We start from the raw sequence: 18,199 nt of genomic DNA, 5'->3' as shown, positions 1-18,199 counted from the left end.
TAGACCCCCCACACACCACTCCACAACCACGAGAGAATGCGAACTCCATTTTCAGCATGTAAAACAATGTGTGAGATTGTAATTCTAGCCTTCATTATTAGGATCAAATTACATCTGATATTTCCTAGCTCAGAATAATTCCATCCTATGTGTACATTACAAGTAAATACAACAATAAGCTGAAAAGCATACGAGAAAGTCTAACTGTTGAATTAGCATAATATCACTGTAAGGAACCCAAGTGGTCACCCCGCTTTGGGATGGGATGTGTTGGGATGTGGACTCACTGGACTTACGTGGTGGAGGTGGAACAAACGCAAAAGAGAGCTGATCCAATTTCCAAAGATTCCAAAGATATGATTATTTATTTATAAATAGCAAAGATATATACCACAATTTGTACATAACCTCACATTAAGCCAATATGTGTCTCCTCAAAAGCAGAATGAGGCACTCATTAACACTCCAATCAGGGCTAGTTTGTACAACGTGTAAGTATGTGTAGAAATTCTATCAATCTTTCTCAGGGAAGTTTTTATCTTGTGCCCTCCACTAGATGGCAGCAGTGTAAAAGCAGTGTTTCCCACAGAATTGAATTCTATTTGTGGTGGTAGGTTTGCAGAATTAACTTGAATGCAACAGTTTTTAACAAATTTAGCGCAGCATGGTTATGATGCTAATCAGCTTTAAGCACAATTTAGTACAACCTGGAAAATCATTGTGTGGTGGTCATTGGTCAATGTTGATATTGTGGTGGGCCGCCACAAATAAATCAATGTATGGGAAACACTGAAAAGGTATTGTCAGAATAAAACACAACACATGGTGAAATTGTACCAAGTTAAGATTCTGATACCATCTTAGCAACATCATTAGCAACACGATTTTGCATTGATGGCGTCCAGGATGTTGCTAGGGAACGGTAACTAGGATGTTGCTAGGTATCAGAATCTTGGTGAAATTTCACCATGCAGGGAAGGTTGAAATGGAGCAGAAATCAATGATTTTTGATTTCGCCATGTGATGGGTTTTTCCAAGCATGCCTTGGAAGCTTCAAATGGGTGTGCTGGAATGTTGCAGTTGGCCATTGTGTTCAGAATGCTGGAGTTTGGGCAGAATGCCAGAGACAGTGTTGGCCACAACCTGTGGAGAAGAGAGCAAATTAGTCATCCTTATAGGGGACCAGGGGGTGTGTCTTTAAAGGCCTCCCCACCCGACTGTCATGTGTGTCACAACATGCAGGGCTTTACAAAATAGCACATAAAAAGGCAGCACAACTTGCCTTCTCCAAGAGAGGTCCTTTTATATCTGGGTCTGACTGACTTTGGGTTCCGTTTACAGAGACTGTGGCCAAGGCCAAGGTTCCAGAAGTTTGGACAGCAGAATTCTGCTGGCGTGTGGTACAAGAGTTTGCGAGCGGTGGTGTAAGGAAGTTGTCATTGAGTTCAGAATTTGGTTGCTGTATCCTCTTGCGCTCCTTGCACTTTCTAAAATAATATCATGAGGTCAAATACAGTCCATCTCAGTACAATGTTAGCCTGGCTAGTGCCACCACTTCTCAATGAGACGTGGTCTGGGAACCAAACGTTCATTTTCTCGTATTTGAAAAAAATGCCCAGATCCGTTTATTGGGTGCCACGGATGTCTATCAAATGCGTCTGTGCATAGCTCATCATCGTCTTGCTTTCCCCCCTGTTCTGTGATTGGTTCCCTATCTGAGGCAAACAATAGGGCGGTAGTTTCCAGGCTGCCTTAGCAGCGTGAATCAAATCGCGCGCAAGGCAGCATGGGAACACCCAGGCTAGCACAATGTGGCCATATCCATAACAATAAATTCAAACTGAATTAAATGTGTGTTGTGAATAAAGGAACACACCTTACACAAAGGGTACACTTACCTAAAGCCAAAGAAAGCCACCACAGCAATGGTAATCAATACCAGAGGGATAATGACAGACATGGCTATCACTGCGAAATAGAACAGAGTAGAACAGAAATGCAGAGGTGATTAAACATGTTCTAATGAACCAACATGGACATTGTTTATGATGTCATGCTATAATTGAAAGATAAAAATAATAAATATAATAAAAATAAAATAATTACTGGTAGGCTAGTCCTATAGCCTAAACGTTCAATAGGGCATGAATAGAGCTAATAGTGCATAATTACTGATAGCCTAATGAACAACTAACTTATATATAGAATGTAAGAAAATGTTTCTGTTGTATCCCAATATTTTCTATATTACAGCCTCTGCTCACACGCAGGCAATGAATGCATAGTACTTAATCTCTGTCGTTACACCACTGCAAAGATGAATGAAAGCAAATGTAAAGTTATTATAAGAGTAATACTCAGGTAGATGGTGTTCAGGTACGTACATAGGCCTACAGGGCAAGGGTGAATCTTGTCAAACTAATGCAATTTAAAAAAAAACGTTGACAACTTCAAATATCCATGATCATTGGGGCAGCCGTGGCCTACTGGGGGCCACTTCGGACCTGTAACCGGAGGGTTGCCAGTTCAAACCCCGACCAGTAGAAAGCGGCTGAAGTGCCCTTGAGCAAGGCACCTAACCCCTCACTGCTCCCCGTGCACCGCTGTTGATGCAGGCAGCTCACTGCGCCGGGATTAGTGTGTGCTTCACCTCACTGTGTGTACACTGTGTGCTGTGTGTGTTTCACTAATTCACGGATTGGGATAAAAGCAGAGACCAAATTTCCCTCACGGGATCAAAAGAGTATATATACTTATACTTATACTTATGATCGACGCTACGACTTCCCTCGAGCTGTAGGCCTACTTCCAACCGCCTACTTCCAACCACCATCCATATCCTAATCAAAAATCGTATAATATAAAGACAATGCTCGTATAGACACAGAAGCGATTGAGGCGAATATGAGGCCTCCCCTAGGGCCTCGGCCATAGCTTTCAATAACAGATCGCATATTATGCACTAAAAGCTTATAAAACCTACTACTTTTGCAGCATATGTAGGCCTACATGAAAGGTTTAGGTACACATGACTTTTTCTTGCACATTAAAAGCTTGCACATAGGCTACACTTTCTTCCAAGTCAAGTGCAAATGAAAAGCTATAGCAGATAAACACATTGATCTCGTAGCCTACACATCCACATCAAATACAACTTTTTATGATTGACGTCCAATATTGGAGCTATACTCTTAAAGGAGAAATCCAGCAGAGTTTTTACATAGATCTCCGTTTCTCACGGTCACCGAATACTCTATGTTACGATAAAAAAAACAACAACTAAAAAACAATTCAGCAGAATAAGCGAAGCAGTGAACAGTCAGCAGCCTATAACTGTGCTGCGCAAATATCATCACAGATGAAGACTGACTGGTTGAATTAGCCTTTGCAGCATCCCCAACCACTAGAACCAAAAATAAAAACATCTAAAAAAAAGCTTGAATCTCCTATTTTTCATTTCAAATCAAAAATAGAGACTTGAATAAAATAAAATTAAAAAATACCTAATTTAAAATGACATCTTAAGCTTTCCATGAACTGATATCATATACACGTGATCAATGAAAATGAACCACTACAGTAACAAAGAATAAACAGAACAAAATGAGAATGCCTTGGGCCAATATCATCACAGCTTACCAGATGACTGACTGGTTGAATTAGCCGTTGCAGCATCCCCACCATCAAAAGGAACCACTACAGTAACAAAGAACCCCCCCACCAAAAAAACTAAACAAAAACAAAACAAACATTAGAATGCATAGTAGCGGCACAATATAATGTTATCTTGCTTTCAAATTGGTTGTTGCCTGTTTTCACACCTTCCTTCTCACACTCAGAATTACAACTGAGTGCAAAGAGAATCGCATTGTCTGATATCCTAAAATTATGCCAGGCGATAGTCTTTTAAGATAAGGATGCACACGTTTGCACTTATTCTTCAGAATCATTAAACACGTTTATTATAATGCATTGTGGATAGGCTACGCATCAGACAATAGATAGGCCTAAGCCTCATAGCAACAACGCTCATTTCCTAACTGTTAGTCTACGAATGATTATTTCAGGACTGATGAACTTGTTGGCCATTTATGAGAAATACACTTCAACGATTAATGAACTGGCAGGCAACATGAGCGGCACAAAACGGGCACGTTATTAGCCTACCACGGAACAATACGGCATGATAGGCCTACACTTGCTCAGGGTTCCACAATTTTGCTACATATTAGATAGGCTAATGGCATTTTCCTTATTTAAGCGATTTATTTGCATTTCTAAAAAGTAGAACAAATAAAGTAAAACAAACAATATTCTCAGTGTAGGCCTATCGATCGTATGGGATTTTGCCATATTAGCCTATTTTGAACGAACAGTCTTTTGTTGACCTCTGGTATTAGCGTTGTTCAGCAGCCCCAAAGCATACTTCGCCGATGAAGGACGAACAAATAGAAAATAATTTCGTTTGCAATCACTATTTGTTTAATTTTGGAGGCTTGAAAAACGGACTAAAGTGACTATGTTGTTAGAACAACTATTGTGCGATTTAATAGCGCAGACAGCGCTTGGTGTCAAAAAGGACCCGGGCTATGATGACTAGGCTAATGGAGGAATACTTTTGACTTAGTAATCAGAAGCATGGCTTTATTTATTATTTCCTGTGTAGACATATTGGATTGGTTTATGTCATCCGAAAGACGAATCCTGATCATACAAAATTATGACCATGGCCATCCTGCCTATGCACCATTATACTTTATCACATTGCACTTTTCAGTTTTAGCACTTCTGGTTAGACGCAAACTGCATTTCGTTGGCTTTGTGCTTGTACTCTGCACAATGACAATAAAGTTGAATCTAAAAAAAAAAATGGTTTCACCAAGTGTCAAATCTTTGACATTATTCGTCAGTTCCTTCCACTCAGCTCTTACCACTTATGTTATCAGTCAGCTCTAATCTGCTAGACTTGAATAAAATAAAATGACATAAAAATATGAAATGGGCTGATTTGAAAACGTATTAACTTATTAACAAATTTAATCGTACACTCTCCATGAACTTATATCACACACGTGTTACAGCAAATGGGGTTGAACCTCACTCACCATATGATGCAGAATATTCGATCTGAAAAAATGATAATAAATAAAACAGATCAATGAATCCGTTCCAATAAAATATTTGCATTGTAGTGTACACTGCTTTCTGATGCTAAAGACATTGTAGTCTGAGTCTATCACTGCGAGAATAACCTACCCACTCACTGCCGCATGTCAACTTCCACGTTAAATTCTGTGGGCTGCTCACAATCAAGCAGTTATGCGTAACTGCAGTGGCAGTGCTGTTCACGTCTATCCAGCTTTCTGGGTACATCGCGATAGCTTCGGGTTTGTTCCCCTTGAAAAAAAATAAGTGACATGAGGTGTGTATGTGCGTGTGTGTGCACGCGCATTGTCGTGCAAGATCGCGGTTCATTGGTGTTCAGTTTTATGTGCATCATGTCATTTTGCTTCACTTTCAAGGTCTCGCACCTACCTTCACCCTAAACCAATTCTGTTCGCAGTCAGGGTTGTTTAGATGGTGTTGTGGCACGTTGCTCACACAGCACTTGGTTGTCCCATTGGATGTAATTTCATCACAAATAAGGCCTGTCTGGTCTGAGCTTATGGACTGTAGAGATACACAGAGGAAAACAACTGTCCATGTCCAGTAACGTAGTCTGGTGAATGTCTGGAAATACAAAACACTTCACTTAAGTCATAGAATATGTACACACACACACACACACAGAATATCAAACTCATTAGGCTACGTAGAAGTCTGGCAGTCTGTTAAAGGTTAATTGGCCCGTGAACTTGAACTCAATGAATGCTATGAGTTGCAAGACATTCGTTCGATAGAAACACTAGTCAGTTTTTAGACAGTTGAGTCAGGCTCAGTGACGTTGGAAATGGGATTTCGTAGGCCTATACAGGGCTGCCAACTTTTCAAAAAACCTTGGAGTGAGATTTGGTGCGGCCAACCAAAATTTTGCTGCGGAAATTTTTGTTTGGCTCGTTCAGCATTATACCGTACAGTAAAAAAAAAGTACATTGGTTCTCAGATGTAGGGACCAGGGTCCCAGAGTTAAATTAATATTGGTATCAAAGGGATCTAGCCTAATGCTAGGACCATGGGCGTTGGAGGCATTCTGAAAGTGGGTGGGACATTTCAGTGGGGGGTATGGGGGTCCTCCCCCAGAAATTGTTTTTTTGGACTAGATGCAATTTCCTGAATTCTGGTACATTTTAACAGGTTATTTACATACTTCTATATAACAAAATAAAGCCAGCCTACGAAATTAATAAAAAGTAAATCAGGCATAATTTAAAAATAACTCAATATATAGGCTACTTGGCTACGCAATAAGGTTTCCATTACAGCACCGCAGACGTTCAATGAACGCATGAAAGCGGATAAAGTAAATTAAATATCAAACTAAAGCGAAAATGTCATGCTTTTGAAGGCCTACCATTGTGCAGTCTAGCTGTGGTTAGTGACGTGATGCTGTTAATGGGGAGTTTTACATAAACCTATAGGTTATTATTTATTTGGCGTACAAACAGCACTGGTATTTCGCACGGCAATAGTGGGGGGATCCAAACTAACAATTTTAAAAAGTGGGTGGGTGTTTTGTAAGAATTTAAGAAATGTTTGTATATTTTAACTTTTAAATGCATCAATCTGCACTTTTAAAAATAAATTCAGAGGTCAGACTTGCTTATTTTTATGGAAATATTTGTGCTGTAGCCTAAGCTATTTTGCACTTCAGAATTATAACCATGCATACACAGGTGGAATAGTTATGGTGATATTGCAATAAGTTCACAACCACAAAAACATATGGTCCATTTCACAGTTCAGAAATGTTCAGCACTCCATGAAATTATGCAGAAGTGGTCACCTGTGTTTTTCAGCTAGTTCATTTAAGATAATATATTGGTCATTGTAATGGCCATAGCCTACAGGCTATTCCTTTTTCAGGATGTACCCATATCTGCATGATGTGAATGTTTGCATATGGCTTATGTCAGGCTTTATATCAATATTTGTGTCTCCTTATTTGATTTTCTTTATATTTTTGCATTAATGTCACTAGAAAGCATGGCAATATAAATATATTCATTTATCTGTGTAAGTGGGATTGGCTGGAACCTGACAATATAAGAACCATGATAGTGGGATAATCTACTGAGCAATTTACAAAAATGTATGTAGGCCTACTGACAAATAGTTTACATTAGAATACATTATAATTTCGCCCCAATGAGGCTATGTAGAAATGTGTTGCAATTTCAAAAACAGAGGCATGCTTTATATCCTCGTATTCGGTACGGTTTGCTGTTTATTGTGATATTAGGTTTGCCACATGTTGTGTGAAGGGTTAGTGAGATATTACAACCGAGAGTAATGGGTGTGCACTGTGTGCAAAATGCAAATATGATTAGCCTAAATTGCACGTCGGTTCAATGATAATTTTCTCGCGAACCATTTATCACAGCAACTTGGCGCTAATATCATTGGAAAGCTTAGATTCCGCTTGTGATATCATGTATAGGTTTAGTTTAGTTGAACCTCATCTGCCAGGTATTTTACCTACCACGTTGACACTTCAGCGTGAAAAATACTCAAAGCATAGGCCTACCTGAAGCCGGGGGAATGCGCCTGGGATGGCTTTTGAAGTAGCATCGCAAATGAGAGAAAATTTAGAAAATTCCACAGACAGGGGGTGCTCTTGAACCCTCTCGCCGTCTCTGAAAGCATAACCGTGGCTCAACAGGTAGATCTATAGGCTAAACTCATTTTTCAGGCATCTGACCGACCGGGCTGACACTTCAGCGTGAGAAATCGTGGGTGTGGCGTGTGAGTGTGTGAAACTAATCAAATGCGTGTGTCTCACGGCCAATGCGTGAGAGTTGGCAGCTATGCCTATAGACAGACCCATGGCTATACTGGACATGCAACTGTGTTCTGTTCCCAGAGATCTGCAGGGTTAGGGCCTCCTCGACGAGGAGATGGCTGGTCCGCGGATAATTTGCGGTAGCCTACAATGGTATCATGGAACCGCGAACCGAAAGAAAAGGAAAGTAAACATTTTCCAGATAAGATAAGATAAGATACTTAATGTTCGTTTACATGGGAATTTATCTTCCATTACAGCTCATCAAAGAAAGACAGCGCAAAAAGACATTAAAAACAATAACATTTAAGATCATGAAATAATTTACACCACATGTACACACAGATAATGCCCGTTAGACTAGAAGTGAGGGATCTACTTTACCCTCCTCTGTTGACTGAGATATGACACAGAGATCGCGCTGCTCGCGTCGCTTTCAGTCAGGACAGTCTGATTGAAAACGATGTAATTAAACGGGTTTTATCGCTCGCATCACGTCCGGTTAGGACACAGTGTAAGTCACGACTTGTACGAGTTGTAACGGAGGTAGCCTAAATATCGTAGTAAATAGCCTATGGTGATGACACATCTTTTGAAACATTTATTTCACTCTCGCTGTAGTGAACGCAGAACACGGCTCTTGCGTAAATAGACGGTGGATGATCTGCATCTCTGTTCACCAAAAGCTATCGTTTTGCTAACTCATTTGCACAATAAAAAAAACTTCTGGAAGGTTCTCTCCATTGTTAACGTGCGATATTTCTCCATGTGGGGCAGAATGCAGGAAGGCAATGTTCAAGTCACGCAAGTCAGACAGACGACGAGCGCTGCTTTCTCTGTTGGTAGCCAAATCTATTCCTCAGAAAACTCGGCTCGGGAAAGAGCATGTCATGGGACCTTTAAAATGGTGTGTTTAGCACTCATAATTTCAGAAAACACTTTAACGTCCCTGGCTCACGGTAGGGTTTTAAAACTAACAGATAAATATAAGACATACTGTACCTTTGACGAGTCCAAAGTCATTGCGATTATTCTTGGCGTGTAGTGAGAGAGAGAGAGAGAGAGAGGCAGGGGCGTCACTAGACCTTATTCACTGGGGCACGTGCCTTAGTAAAAGTCTCCAGTGCCCCAGTACAATTCTAGCGCTGCTCTCGCTGGAAATGGCATTAATGCGCGTATCTCCGTGCCTGCTTTAGTCATGACTCGAGCCTGTCACCAGCCAATAAAAAAACAAGGAAAAAAAAAAGGGGCCATAATAGCCAATCAGGAAATAGCACATGTGTAGCTGGGTAAGATTGAACGCAACAACCAATGAAATCGTTCACATGATCATTTTGAGCACAGAGTAAGTCGTCCCCTGTTTTAATGTTACAACAAATTCACAACTTGTTTGTTTAAAACTAAACATAGCCTTCTGATAAACTATTCAGAGATGGACATCAGACAATTCTTCCTGAACAGTGGCAGAGGGAAAGAAACAGTGAGGAGAGATGAGGAGGAGGAGGGAGGTATCATAATTGCCCACATTAAAGGTAACATTTATGCTGGTAGCCAGTAATTTGATCAATGGTTTAATGGCAAACTTAAATAAGTTTGCTGCATTTGTAAATGTAGCCTATAATAATCTACACAGAATCAGACTCTTAGGCTATTAGGCTACATTTGCACCAAATTATCACCAAAAGTCAGTATGAAGGCTTTAGTAGGCTATTTAAGCTACAAAGAACTGCAGTATTGCCAGGAAGGACCCTTGCCTGGGAGGGAAGTATATCTCAATTTTGACTAAAAATAAGCTTCCCTTGTGTAGGAAAGCCTATTAAATTCATGCAGTGAGTATACATTAGGCCAGGGGTGTCAAACTCAAATTCACAGGGGGCCAAAATTAAGAACTGGGAGTATGTCGCGGGCCAAGCTCAACATTTATTGAATAACCGATGTTTTTATTGAATTAAAACTATATACACACAATAAAAAATAGAATGCAGGCATTTCTGAATATAGCCTAATAGAAAAAATATATTGAATATCTGAATAGAAAAAATATATTGGCCTATTTTTTGCAGGTGAACTATAACAATGGTAAATAACATTTAACAATTATCAAAATTGTAATTGTAACTATTAACAGTTAACAAACTCTCCCTCTGAGAATGGCCGTGCGCGATATCCTGTGCAACAGTAAAACTCGCTTTTACAGCAGCATTACTTTGTGACTTGGCTTGTCTGCCTTGAAAGCAGTTCTCCCACTTTCTGTAGCTTAAGCTTCGCATCCAGATCTTTGTATTTGTTTTCATGTTTAGTTTCGTAGTGCCGTTTTATGTTGTACTCTTTAGTGACAGCTACGGTGAATCCACATACCAAGCAAACGGATTTGCATAGGCGCCAACTCTCACGCATTGGCCGTGAGACACACGCATTTGATTGGTTTCACACACTCACACGCCACACCCCCGATTTCTCACGCTGAAGTGTCAACCCGGTCGGTCAGATGCCTGAAAAATGAGTTTAGCTTATCTATAGATCTACCTGTTGAGCCACGGTTATGCTTTCAGAGACGGTGAGAGGGTTCAAGAGCACCCCCTGTCTGTGGAATTTTCTAAATTTTCTCTCATTTGCGATGCTACTTCAGAAGCCGTCCCAGGCGCATTCCCCCCACATTTCCCCGGCTTCAGGTCGGCTATGCTTTGAGTATTATTGAGTATTCTTCACGCTGAAGTGTCAACCTGGTAGGTCAAATACCTGGCAGATGAGGTTCAACTAAACTAAACCTATACATATGATATCACACATCAGGTGAACGTGCGGAATCTAAGCTATTATTAGCGCCAAGTTGCTGTGATATATGGTTCGCGAGAAAATTAACATTGAACCGATGTGCAATTTAGGCTAATCATATTTGCATTTTGCACACAGTGCACACCCATTACATCTCGGTTTAATATTTCACTAACCCTTCACACAACACGTGGCAAACCCAATATCACAATAAACAGCAAACCTTACCGAATACGAGGATATAAAGCATGCCTTTGTGCAATAAGTGGTTCCTGAGTAATCCGGTTTTGAAACACATTTCTACATAGCCTCATTGGGGCGAAATTATAGGCCTAATGTGTTCTAATGTAAACTATTTGTCAGTAGGCCTACATACATTTTTGTAAATTGCTCAGCCATAGATTATCCCACTATCATGGTTCTTATATTGTCAGGTTCCAGCCAATCCCATTACAGATAAATGAATATATTTATATTGCCATGCTTCCTAGTGACATTAATGCAAAAATATGAAGAAAATCAAATAACGAGACACAAATATTGATATAAAGCCTGATATAAGCCATATGCAAACATTCACATCATGCAGATATGGGTACATCCTGAAAAAGGAATAGCATGTAGGCTATAGGCTATGGCCATTACAATGACCAATATATTATCTTAAATAAACTAGCTGAATAACACAGGTGACCACTTCTGCATAATTTCATGGAGTGCTGAAATGTCAACACATTTTTTAACATTTCTGAACTGTGAAATGTAGCATATGTTTTTGTGGTTGTGAACTTATTGCAATATCACCATAACTATTCCACCTGTGTGTGCATGGTTATAATTCTGAAGTGCAAAATAGCTTAGGCTACAGCACAAATATTTCCATAAAAATAAGCAAGTTTGACCTCTGAATTTAATTTGAAAGTGCACCTGATTGATGCATTTAAAAGTTAAAATATACAAACATTTCTTAAATTCTTACAAAACACCCACCCACTTTTTAAAGTTGTTAGTTTGGACCCCCTCACTTTTGCCGTGCGAAATACCAGTGCTGTTTTCAGCATCTGTTTAGTGCTTCATTGTCATTTTCATTGGATTCACGGTTTAGTTTGATATTTAATTTACTTTTGGACTGTTTGATTATATTGTTAAATGTTGGGACTGATGGGCACTGAAATCTGGGGAGGTATTTGATGATCACTATTACGTTCCATGTAGGCTAGTTGAAAGAGTGTCAGGATTTCAAACAAACCATCCGCTTTCATGCGTTCATTGAACGTCTGCGGTGCTGTAATGGAAACCTTATTGCGTAGCCAAGTAGCCTATTGAGTTATTTTTAAATTATGCATGATTTACTTTTTATTAATTTCGTAGGCTGGCTTTATTTTGTTATATAGAAGTATCTAAATAACCTGTTAAAATGTACCAGAATTCAGGAAATTGCATCTAGTCCAAAAAACATTTTCTGGGGGAGGACCCCCATACCCCCCCTCTGAAATGTCCCACCCACTTTCACAATGCCTCCGACGCCCATGGTCCTAGTAGTAGGCTAGATCCCTTTGATACCAATGTTCATTTAACTCTGGGACCCTGGCCCTGCACGGGCCTTCCGGGCCCAGACCCAGGGGCCCAAGGTGTAAGGGGGCCCTGAAGCCCAAGCCTTTGCATGGAATCATTGCCTCAATATCAACACATCAGGAAGAAGGCTATGAATCTGATTGAATTTAGTATTGGCCATCCCCAAAATGCTAGCCTGACGAGCCAGACCCACATTAAAATGTAGGGTCTGGGCAAACACCGTTCGCAGTGCTCAGTACGAGGGGCGGGATAATCGGTTGTCTTTCAAATTCCCTCTGCACGCAATAGGACAGCACTGAGTCCCATGCGTTTTCCCACCAGCGGAGCTAGTTGGCTAGTTCAAACTTTTGCCATCTCAAAACAAGCTTAACTCGTGTCACACTGTTGGCCAACAGCAATGTCCATCTTCTTTGTTTTCAAGTAGCAGGGAATTCAAGCCAAACCGTTGCAACTCTGCCATCAATCATTATGTCATGCCCCCCTAACGACTCTTTACTGTACGGTATAATGCTGAATGAGCCAAACAAACATTTCCGCAGCAAAATTTTGGTTGGCCCCACCAAATCTCACTCCAAGGTTTTTTGAAAAGTTGGCAGCCCTGGATTTGTCCTTGAATAATATGAACATATAATCGTTTTCCCACCTATCTTGAAAGCTCCGATTATCAATCTTTCGCTTCGCCATTTTCGTTGATAGTTTGTCTGGTTGCATGGATACGTGTTTTGTTTATGAACAGAAAAGGCGGCATTAACGATGCAACGCATTTTGGGATTTGAAGTGTTATCGGTGTATGATACACTATATGTACAGTATGTAGCAACTTGATGGGCTGCGTTGCCCTGGGCTGCGCTCATGCGCTGAATAGAATAGCGTGATAGGCCAGCTCTAACGTGGATGCGCTGAAGAGAATACTGTCGGGCCAGCTCAGATATGGATGCGCTGTATAAACTACGTGGCGGGCCACTTCTAATACAGATTGAATAATGACCTCGCGGGCCACAAATAAGCAGCACCCAAAAATGGCCCGCGGGCCTGAGTTTGACATCCCTGCAGTAGGCCTACTCATGCCTATGTGTTTGGATGTTGCTGCAGTGGCTGCTACAACAATTGAGGGAGAGAGTGCTGGAGGAGGAGAAGGAGGAGGAGAAGAAGGTCGAAAAGAAGGAGAAGATAGGGGAGAAAGAGCACAGGCTGGGCAGTCCAGTACCCGACAGGAGGAGGAGGAGGAGAAGAGAGACAGGCAAGAAATGGATGAGGACATGATGTGGGCTAGACGTCAAAGCCATTTATTTCATATTGTGCGCACATTTAAATGTTTTTTTTTTATGTATTGGGTGTTGGGTGCCTGTGCCCCAGCAAAGCTCTAGGTCTAGAATCGCCCCTGGAGAGAGAGAGAGACCCCTGACTTGATGTTATCTGGATTAAACCAGAACCCTAAGTGATGCGCTCTTTTGGTTATAGTAGGCTAAGTCAAAGCCCGCGTGGTGGTGTGTGAAGGCGTGGTAAAGTCAGTCGGTAGCACTGGCACCTCTGGGTAGCACTGTTCTTCAGCCGTGCTTAGACGCGCCAGTCAGTGCCATCATTGATTTGGGACACAGCAGTCCATTTGAAAAAGAAGATATGTGGAGAGAATTAGAAATTTCTGGTATTGGGGCAGCATTGGCCCACTGGTTAGCACTCTGGACTTGTAACCGGTTCGAGCCCCGACCAGTGGGCCAAGGCACCCAACCCCTCACTGCTCCCCGAGCGCCGCTGTTGAAGCAGGCAGCTCACTGCGCCGGGATTAGTGTGTGCTTCACCTCACTGTGTGTTCGCGGTGTGTGTTTCACTAATTCACGGATTGGGATAAATGCAGAGACCAAATTTCCCTCACGGGATCAAAAGAGTATATATACTATTGAGTGAGTAAAATAGAGCAAAATATGTTCCCAATTCAGTGGCATCTTTCCTTCCCTCTTGAAACTGCCTTATTCTAGTGAGAGTGGTTTTGCGAGTTTGTGACTTTCTGAATGGCAAAATGGACATTTTCCCACAATGTTGCTATAGTGTTGCATTTTTTTAAAACAAAAAGAGGACGGGGGCTGGAAGGTAAAAATGTGATCTTCAGTCTACTGATAGGAGGGATGTATCTCCCCAAGGTGCAATTTGGCAGCACAAATACCGGTACACAAAACATAATAAATAAGGACGTAATACACAATGTCAAATATGTTGTGTTTCAGTCTAATGTGAACATATATATTGATGGCAAGTTGACCTTGTTAGCTTATTAGCTTGTTAAAATATCCAACAGCTGATGGGACAAATGATCCTAGGTATCTGATAGACCTGGCCCGCTTAAAAAACTAAAAGGCAAAACTCTTGTGGAGTGGTCGGTTGGGTGGTTAATATCTGCCAAAATGGCAAGTGCTCTCTGTGTGTTTCTGACAGCCTTCATGCAAATTGAAATGAGTGTATCTTCTGACAAAGAGTATCAATGTGATTGTTTCATTATCACATTTTCTTATTTTATATCATATTTATATTTAATTTGATCCATGTATGAATGTATGAACTAGACACAATTTTCTGAATTCTGGTACATTTTAACAGGTTGTTAGATACGTCTATCTAACAAAGTAAAACTATTGATTCAATGACTAATTCGGAAACCAATTACAATCATGCCACCTTTTTGTATATTTGCTCTTTGATAAGCACATGACAGAGAGAGACTGTTTACCCTCTTCTTTCAATCTTGCATGACCCTGCTCATGGAGACAGACATAGCATACATGAAGACATCATATTCCTGAGAACCTAAGGAACTTATTCACTTGAGAGAGAGTGAGAGAGACAGACTTGTGAGTTGTGTGAGACTAATAGGGACATGCTTCAAGTCTGACTGAGTAGCTCCTCCACTACCTCTTCCGAAGAGGTAGTGGAGCTCTTCCCTTCTGAAGGCACAAACAAAATTATGGTCATAAATCATGGTCAGTGTGTTGTGTGTATCTACAGTGAGATATGAGACAGAATTTAACAGGTCACACCCTGTTGGAAACAGCTTGACAATGTGCATGACCTGTATTCATAAATTCCATATTCCTATATCGGTTTAGACATAAGCATCTGCATCTGTGTAAGCATCTGCTGCTATAATGAAGAGCAGCTTGAATATGAAACTTGCTTCCCCCCTGGGATCACAGGAGGAGGGAAAGGTTAGGGGTGTGTCAGGGCTCATTTGTCTTTTTTTGTCTTATCAGATGCAAGTCACTGTTACTTAGTTAGTTTGTTTGTTTGTTTAATGTCCCCTTAAATTGAAGTTTCTATTCATTTTCATGTACATTGTCATGTCTCGCTTCACATCATGCAAGTCACTCTTTCTCTTGTTTTAGTAATACAATACCCGTTCAGGAAGCCCTCTCCAGCCAAGATCCCTTCTTTGGCTCATTACATTACATTTAGCAAACCCTTCTTGACCAAAGTGACTTACATATGTCAGCTATATTACAAAGGACCACTGTCCTCGGAGAAACTTGTGGTTACTGTAAGTGCCTTGCTCAAGGGCACAACGGTGGAAGCCACAAGACTACCGCCCTCTGACTCAAGCAAGAGTGCTTGTGTGGGCACAGACATGAAGGCCCATTCAGTAACCCATCCCTGTGTGTGTGTGTGTGTGTGTGTGTGTGTATGTGTGTATGTGTGTGTGTGTGTGGGTGGGTGTGTTTTGTTAGGACTCTGAATTTGTGTGTGTGTGTGTAAGTTTATATATAATTATGCATATTTGTGTGAGAGTATGCAAGTTGTTGAGAGTGTGTGTGTGTGTGTGTGTGTGTGTGTGTGTGTGTGTGTGTGTGTATGCTCCACTCCAGGAGAGTGTCTCTGAGATATGGAGCTCAGTAACACCCCCAGGGCTCCTGCTTATCGCCTGCTTATTCATGGCGCACAGGCAAATTTCTATTTTCCCAGTGCTGAAAAAAATAGATGGAATCTTGCTCACGGTCATTATTCTGCAGGAAGGAGAACAAACCGGTTATATCAACAAAGGGGAATCTTTTCCATAAAATACTTTTTTTTATCAGTCACAACTCATTGTTTTACAGATATAACTCCATCATTTAAATCCATCAGTAGTTCATCATGATTCTGTCCGTTGCTGATTGCCATGTTCACAGCGCTGTGTATATATGTGTGTGTGTGTGTGTGTGTGTGTGTGTGTGTGTGTGTGTGTGTGTGTTTGTGTATGCTAGGGGGGCTCTCTCATGCCCACTTATTTGCCTTCTCTCTACTCATCTCTGAGCTGAAAGCCGTCAGCTAGCACAAGAGAAAGAGGGAAATGGGGAGTGCAGTTTTACCTGCAGTTTTACTGTGAGTGTGTGTGTTTGAGAGAGAGAGAGAGAGAGAGAGAGAGAGAGAGAGAAGAGGGAGGGAGTGTTCGTGTATGTACAGTATGTGTGTGTGTGTGTGTGTGAGAGAGAGTGAGAAAGCAGACGGAGGGAGTGTGTGTGTGAGAGAGGGAGAAAGCAAGGGAGGGAGTGTGTGTGTACGTTTGTGTGTGTGTGTGTGTGTGTGTGAGAGAGAAAGAGAGTTGTAGACTGTTGTATTTGTGTGTATTTGTATAGGTTTGTATTACATTGGCTTGTGCCGGTACTCTTTGTGTACAAATATTTATAAAGAAGTGTACAGTATGTGTGTATGTGTACGCACATGTGTGTGTGTGTGTGTGTGTGTGTGTGTGTGTGTGTGTGTGTGTGCGTGTGTGTGTGCTCCTCTGGGATTCAAATTTAGCTGACGACAGGAGCCCACACAGATTTATCATCTCCTACACACTGAAACAAACTCCCTCTCTCTCTCTCTCTCTCTCTCTCTCTCTCTCTCTCTCTCTCTCTCTCTCTCTCACACACACACACACACATTGTTCCCCTGTTTCTCTATATGAGTTTAGATAGGGGAGTCTGTAAATGATGGTCCCTTGGGTAAGCGACTTCAGAAACTGAACTCCTCTTTCATGACAGAACCCCATTGTGTGCTGCTCATGCATTTGTGTATCTGTGTGTGTGTGTGTGGGCTTGTGTCAGTGTGTGTGTGTGTGCGCGTCTGTTCTGTATCTATGTGCATGCATGCGTGTACATGGTGGGTAGCTAGTAAGCAAAGCCTGGGGCGTGGAGGGAGGAGTATGCCCTGGGGGCATGCCAGCGCAGCGGTGGGCGCTCTAACGTCTGCCGGCCTGTAGATCAGGGTCCTGCCCAGGGGGGTTGGGGGATGATGGATGGAACCGGGGGGGCTGGGGTAGGGGGGCGATAAGCAGGAGCCCTGGGGATGTTACTGAGCTCCATATCTCAGAGGCACTCTCCTGGAGCGGAGCATACACACACAAACACACACACACACACACACACTGACACAAGCCCACACACACACACACACACACTGAAAGACACGCACATATGCAAATACTAAACTCTCAACAACTTACATACACACTCACACACAAGTATGCATAATTATATATAAACTTACACACAGACACAAATTCAGAGTCCTAACAAAACACACCCACACACACACACACACACACACACACACACACACACACACTCCCTCCTGCCTCCCCTTAGCCTGCTCAGTCACTTGTGACGGCGCTTTAAAAAGCCTTAATTGAGGCTTGATTAGGATAGACGCAGGGAATAATGGAATAAATAAGGGGGAGGCAGACTAGTGGCGGGACTCAAAGAGGGGCATAATCCACCGCCTCGCACAGTCAGCCACACAACTATCCACTCCACTGCTCCTCCTTCATCCCTGGTTTTGTTTTATTTTCTACTAAATATCACTAGTGTTGGCAAAACTGGCAAATACACATGCAAAGTCAGGAATGTGTACAACTTTTTGGCTTTACTATTCATTAAAAAACACTGTTCATATGTGTGA

The 18,199-nt window shown here is 41.5% G+C and overlaps 1 protein-coding gene across 2 annotated transcripts; it reads right to left on the bottom strand.

Moving 5' to 3' along the window:
- Positions 1 to 798: 798 nt before the first annotated feature.
- On the bottom strand, positions 799 to 9,105 carry LOC121719988. Of its 2 annotated transcripts, XM_042105819.1 has the most exons (8): positions 8,942 to 9,105; positions 5,536 to 5,730; positions 5,257 to 5,397; positions 5,106 to 5,127; positions 3,640 to 3,696; positions 1,899 to 1,968; positions 1,283 to 1,487; positions 799 to 1,143 (listed from the first exon to the last, which is right to left on the bottom strand). In XM_042105819.1, exons 1-8 carry the CDS (start codon positions 8,960 to 8,962, stop codon positions 1,054 to 1,056), a joined length of 801 nt encoding a protein of 266 aa, XP_041961753.1. In that variant the 5' UTR covers positions 8,963 to 9,105; the 3' UTR covers positions 799 to 1,053. The 2 variants fall into 2 exon arrangements, with proteins under 2 accessions (XP_041961753.1, XP_041961754.1); XM_042105820.1 differs by lacking the exon at positions 3,640 to 3,696.
- Between the last annotated feature and the right edge of the window lie 9,094 nt (positions 9,106 to 18,199).

The sequence above is a fragment of the Alosa sapidissima genome, chromosome 10 (genome assembly GCF_018492685.1).
Source record: "Alosa sapidissima isolate fAloSap1 chromosome 10, fAloSap1.pri, whole genome shotgun sequence".
In the NCBI taxonomy this organism is placed as follows: Eukaryota; Metazoa; Chordata; class Actinopteri; order Clupeiformes; family Clupeidae; genus Alosa; species Alosa sapidissima.
The sequence above is the reverse complement of the archived record's forward strand: the minus strand, read 5'-3'. Positions and strand labels throughout refer to the sequence as shown.

Bases quoted from the DNA above. Each gene is read 5' to 3' on its own strand.
- LOC121719988 (XM_042105819.1), bottom strand. From the start codon at position 8,962: ATGACTTTGGACTCGTCAAAG. The intron at 5,128-5,256 runs GTAGGTTATTCT...TCATTTTTTCAG, and splicing joins TGACATGCGGCAGTGAGTGG to ATCGAATATTCTGCATCATA. The intron at 1,144-1,282 runs GCAAGTTGTGCT...TCTTCTCCACAG, and splicing joins AAGGACCTCTCTTGGAGAAG to GTTGTGGCCAACACTGTCTC.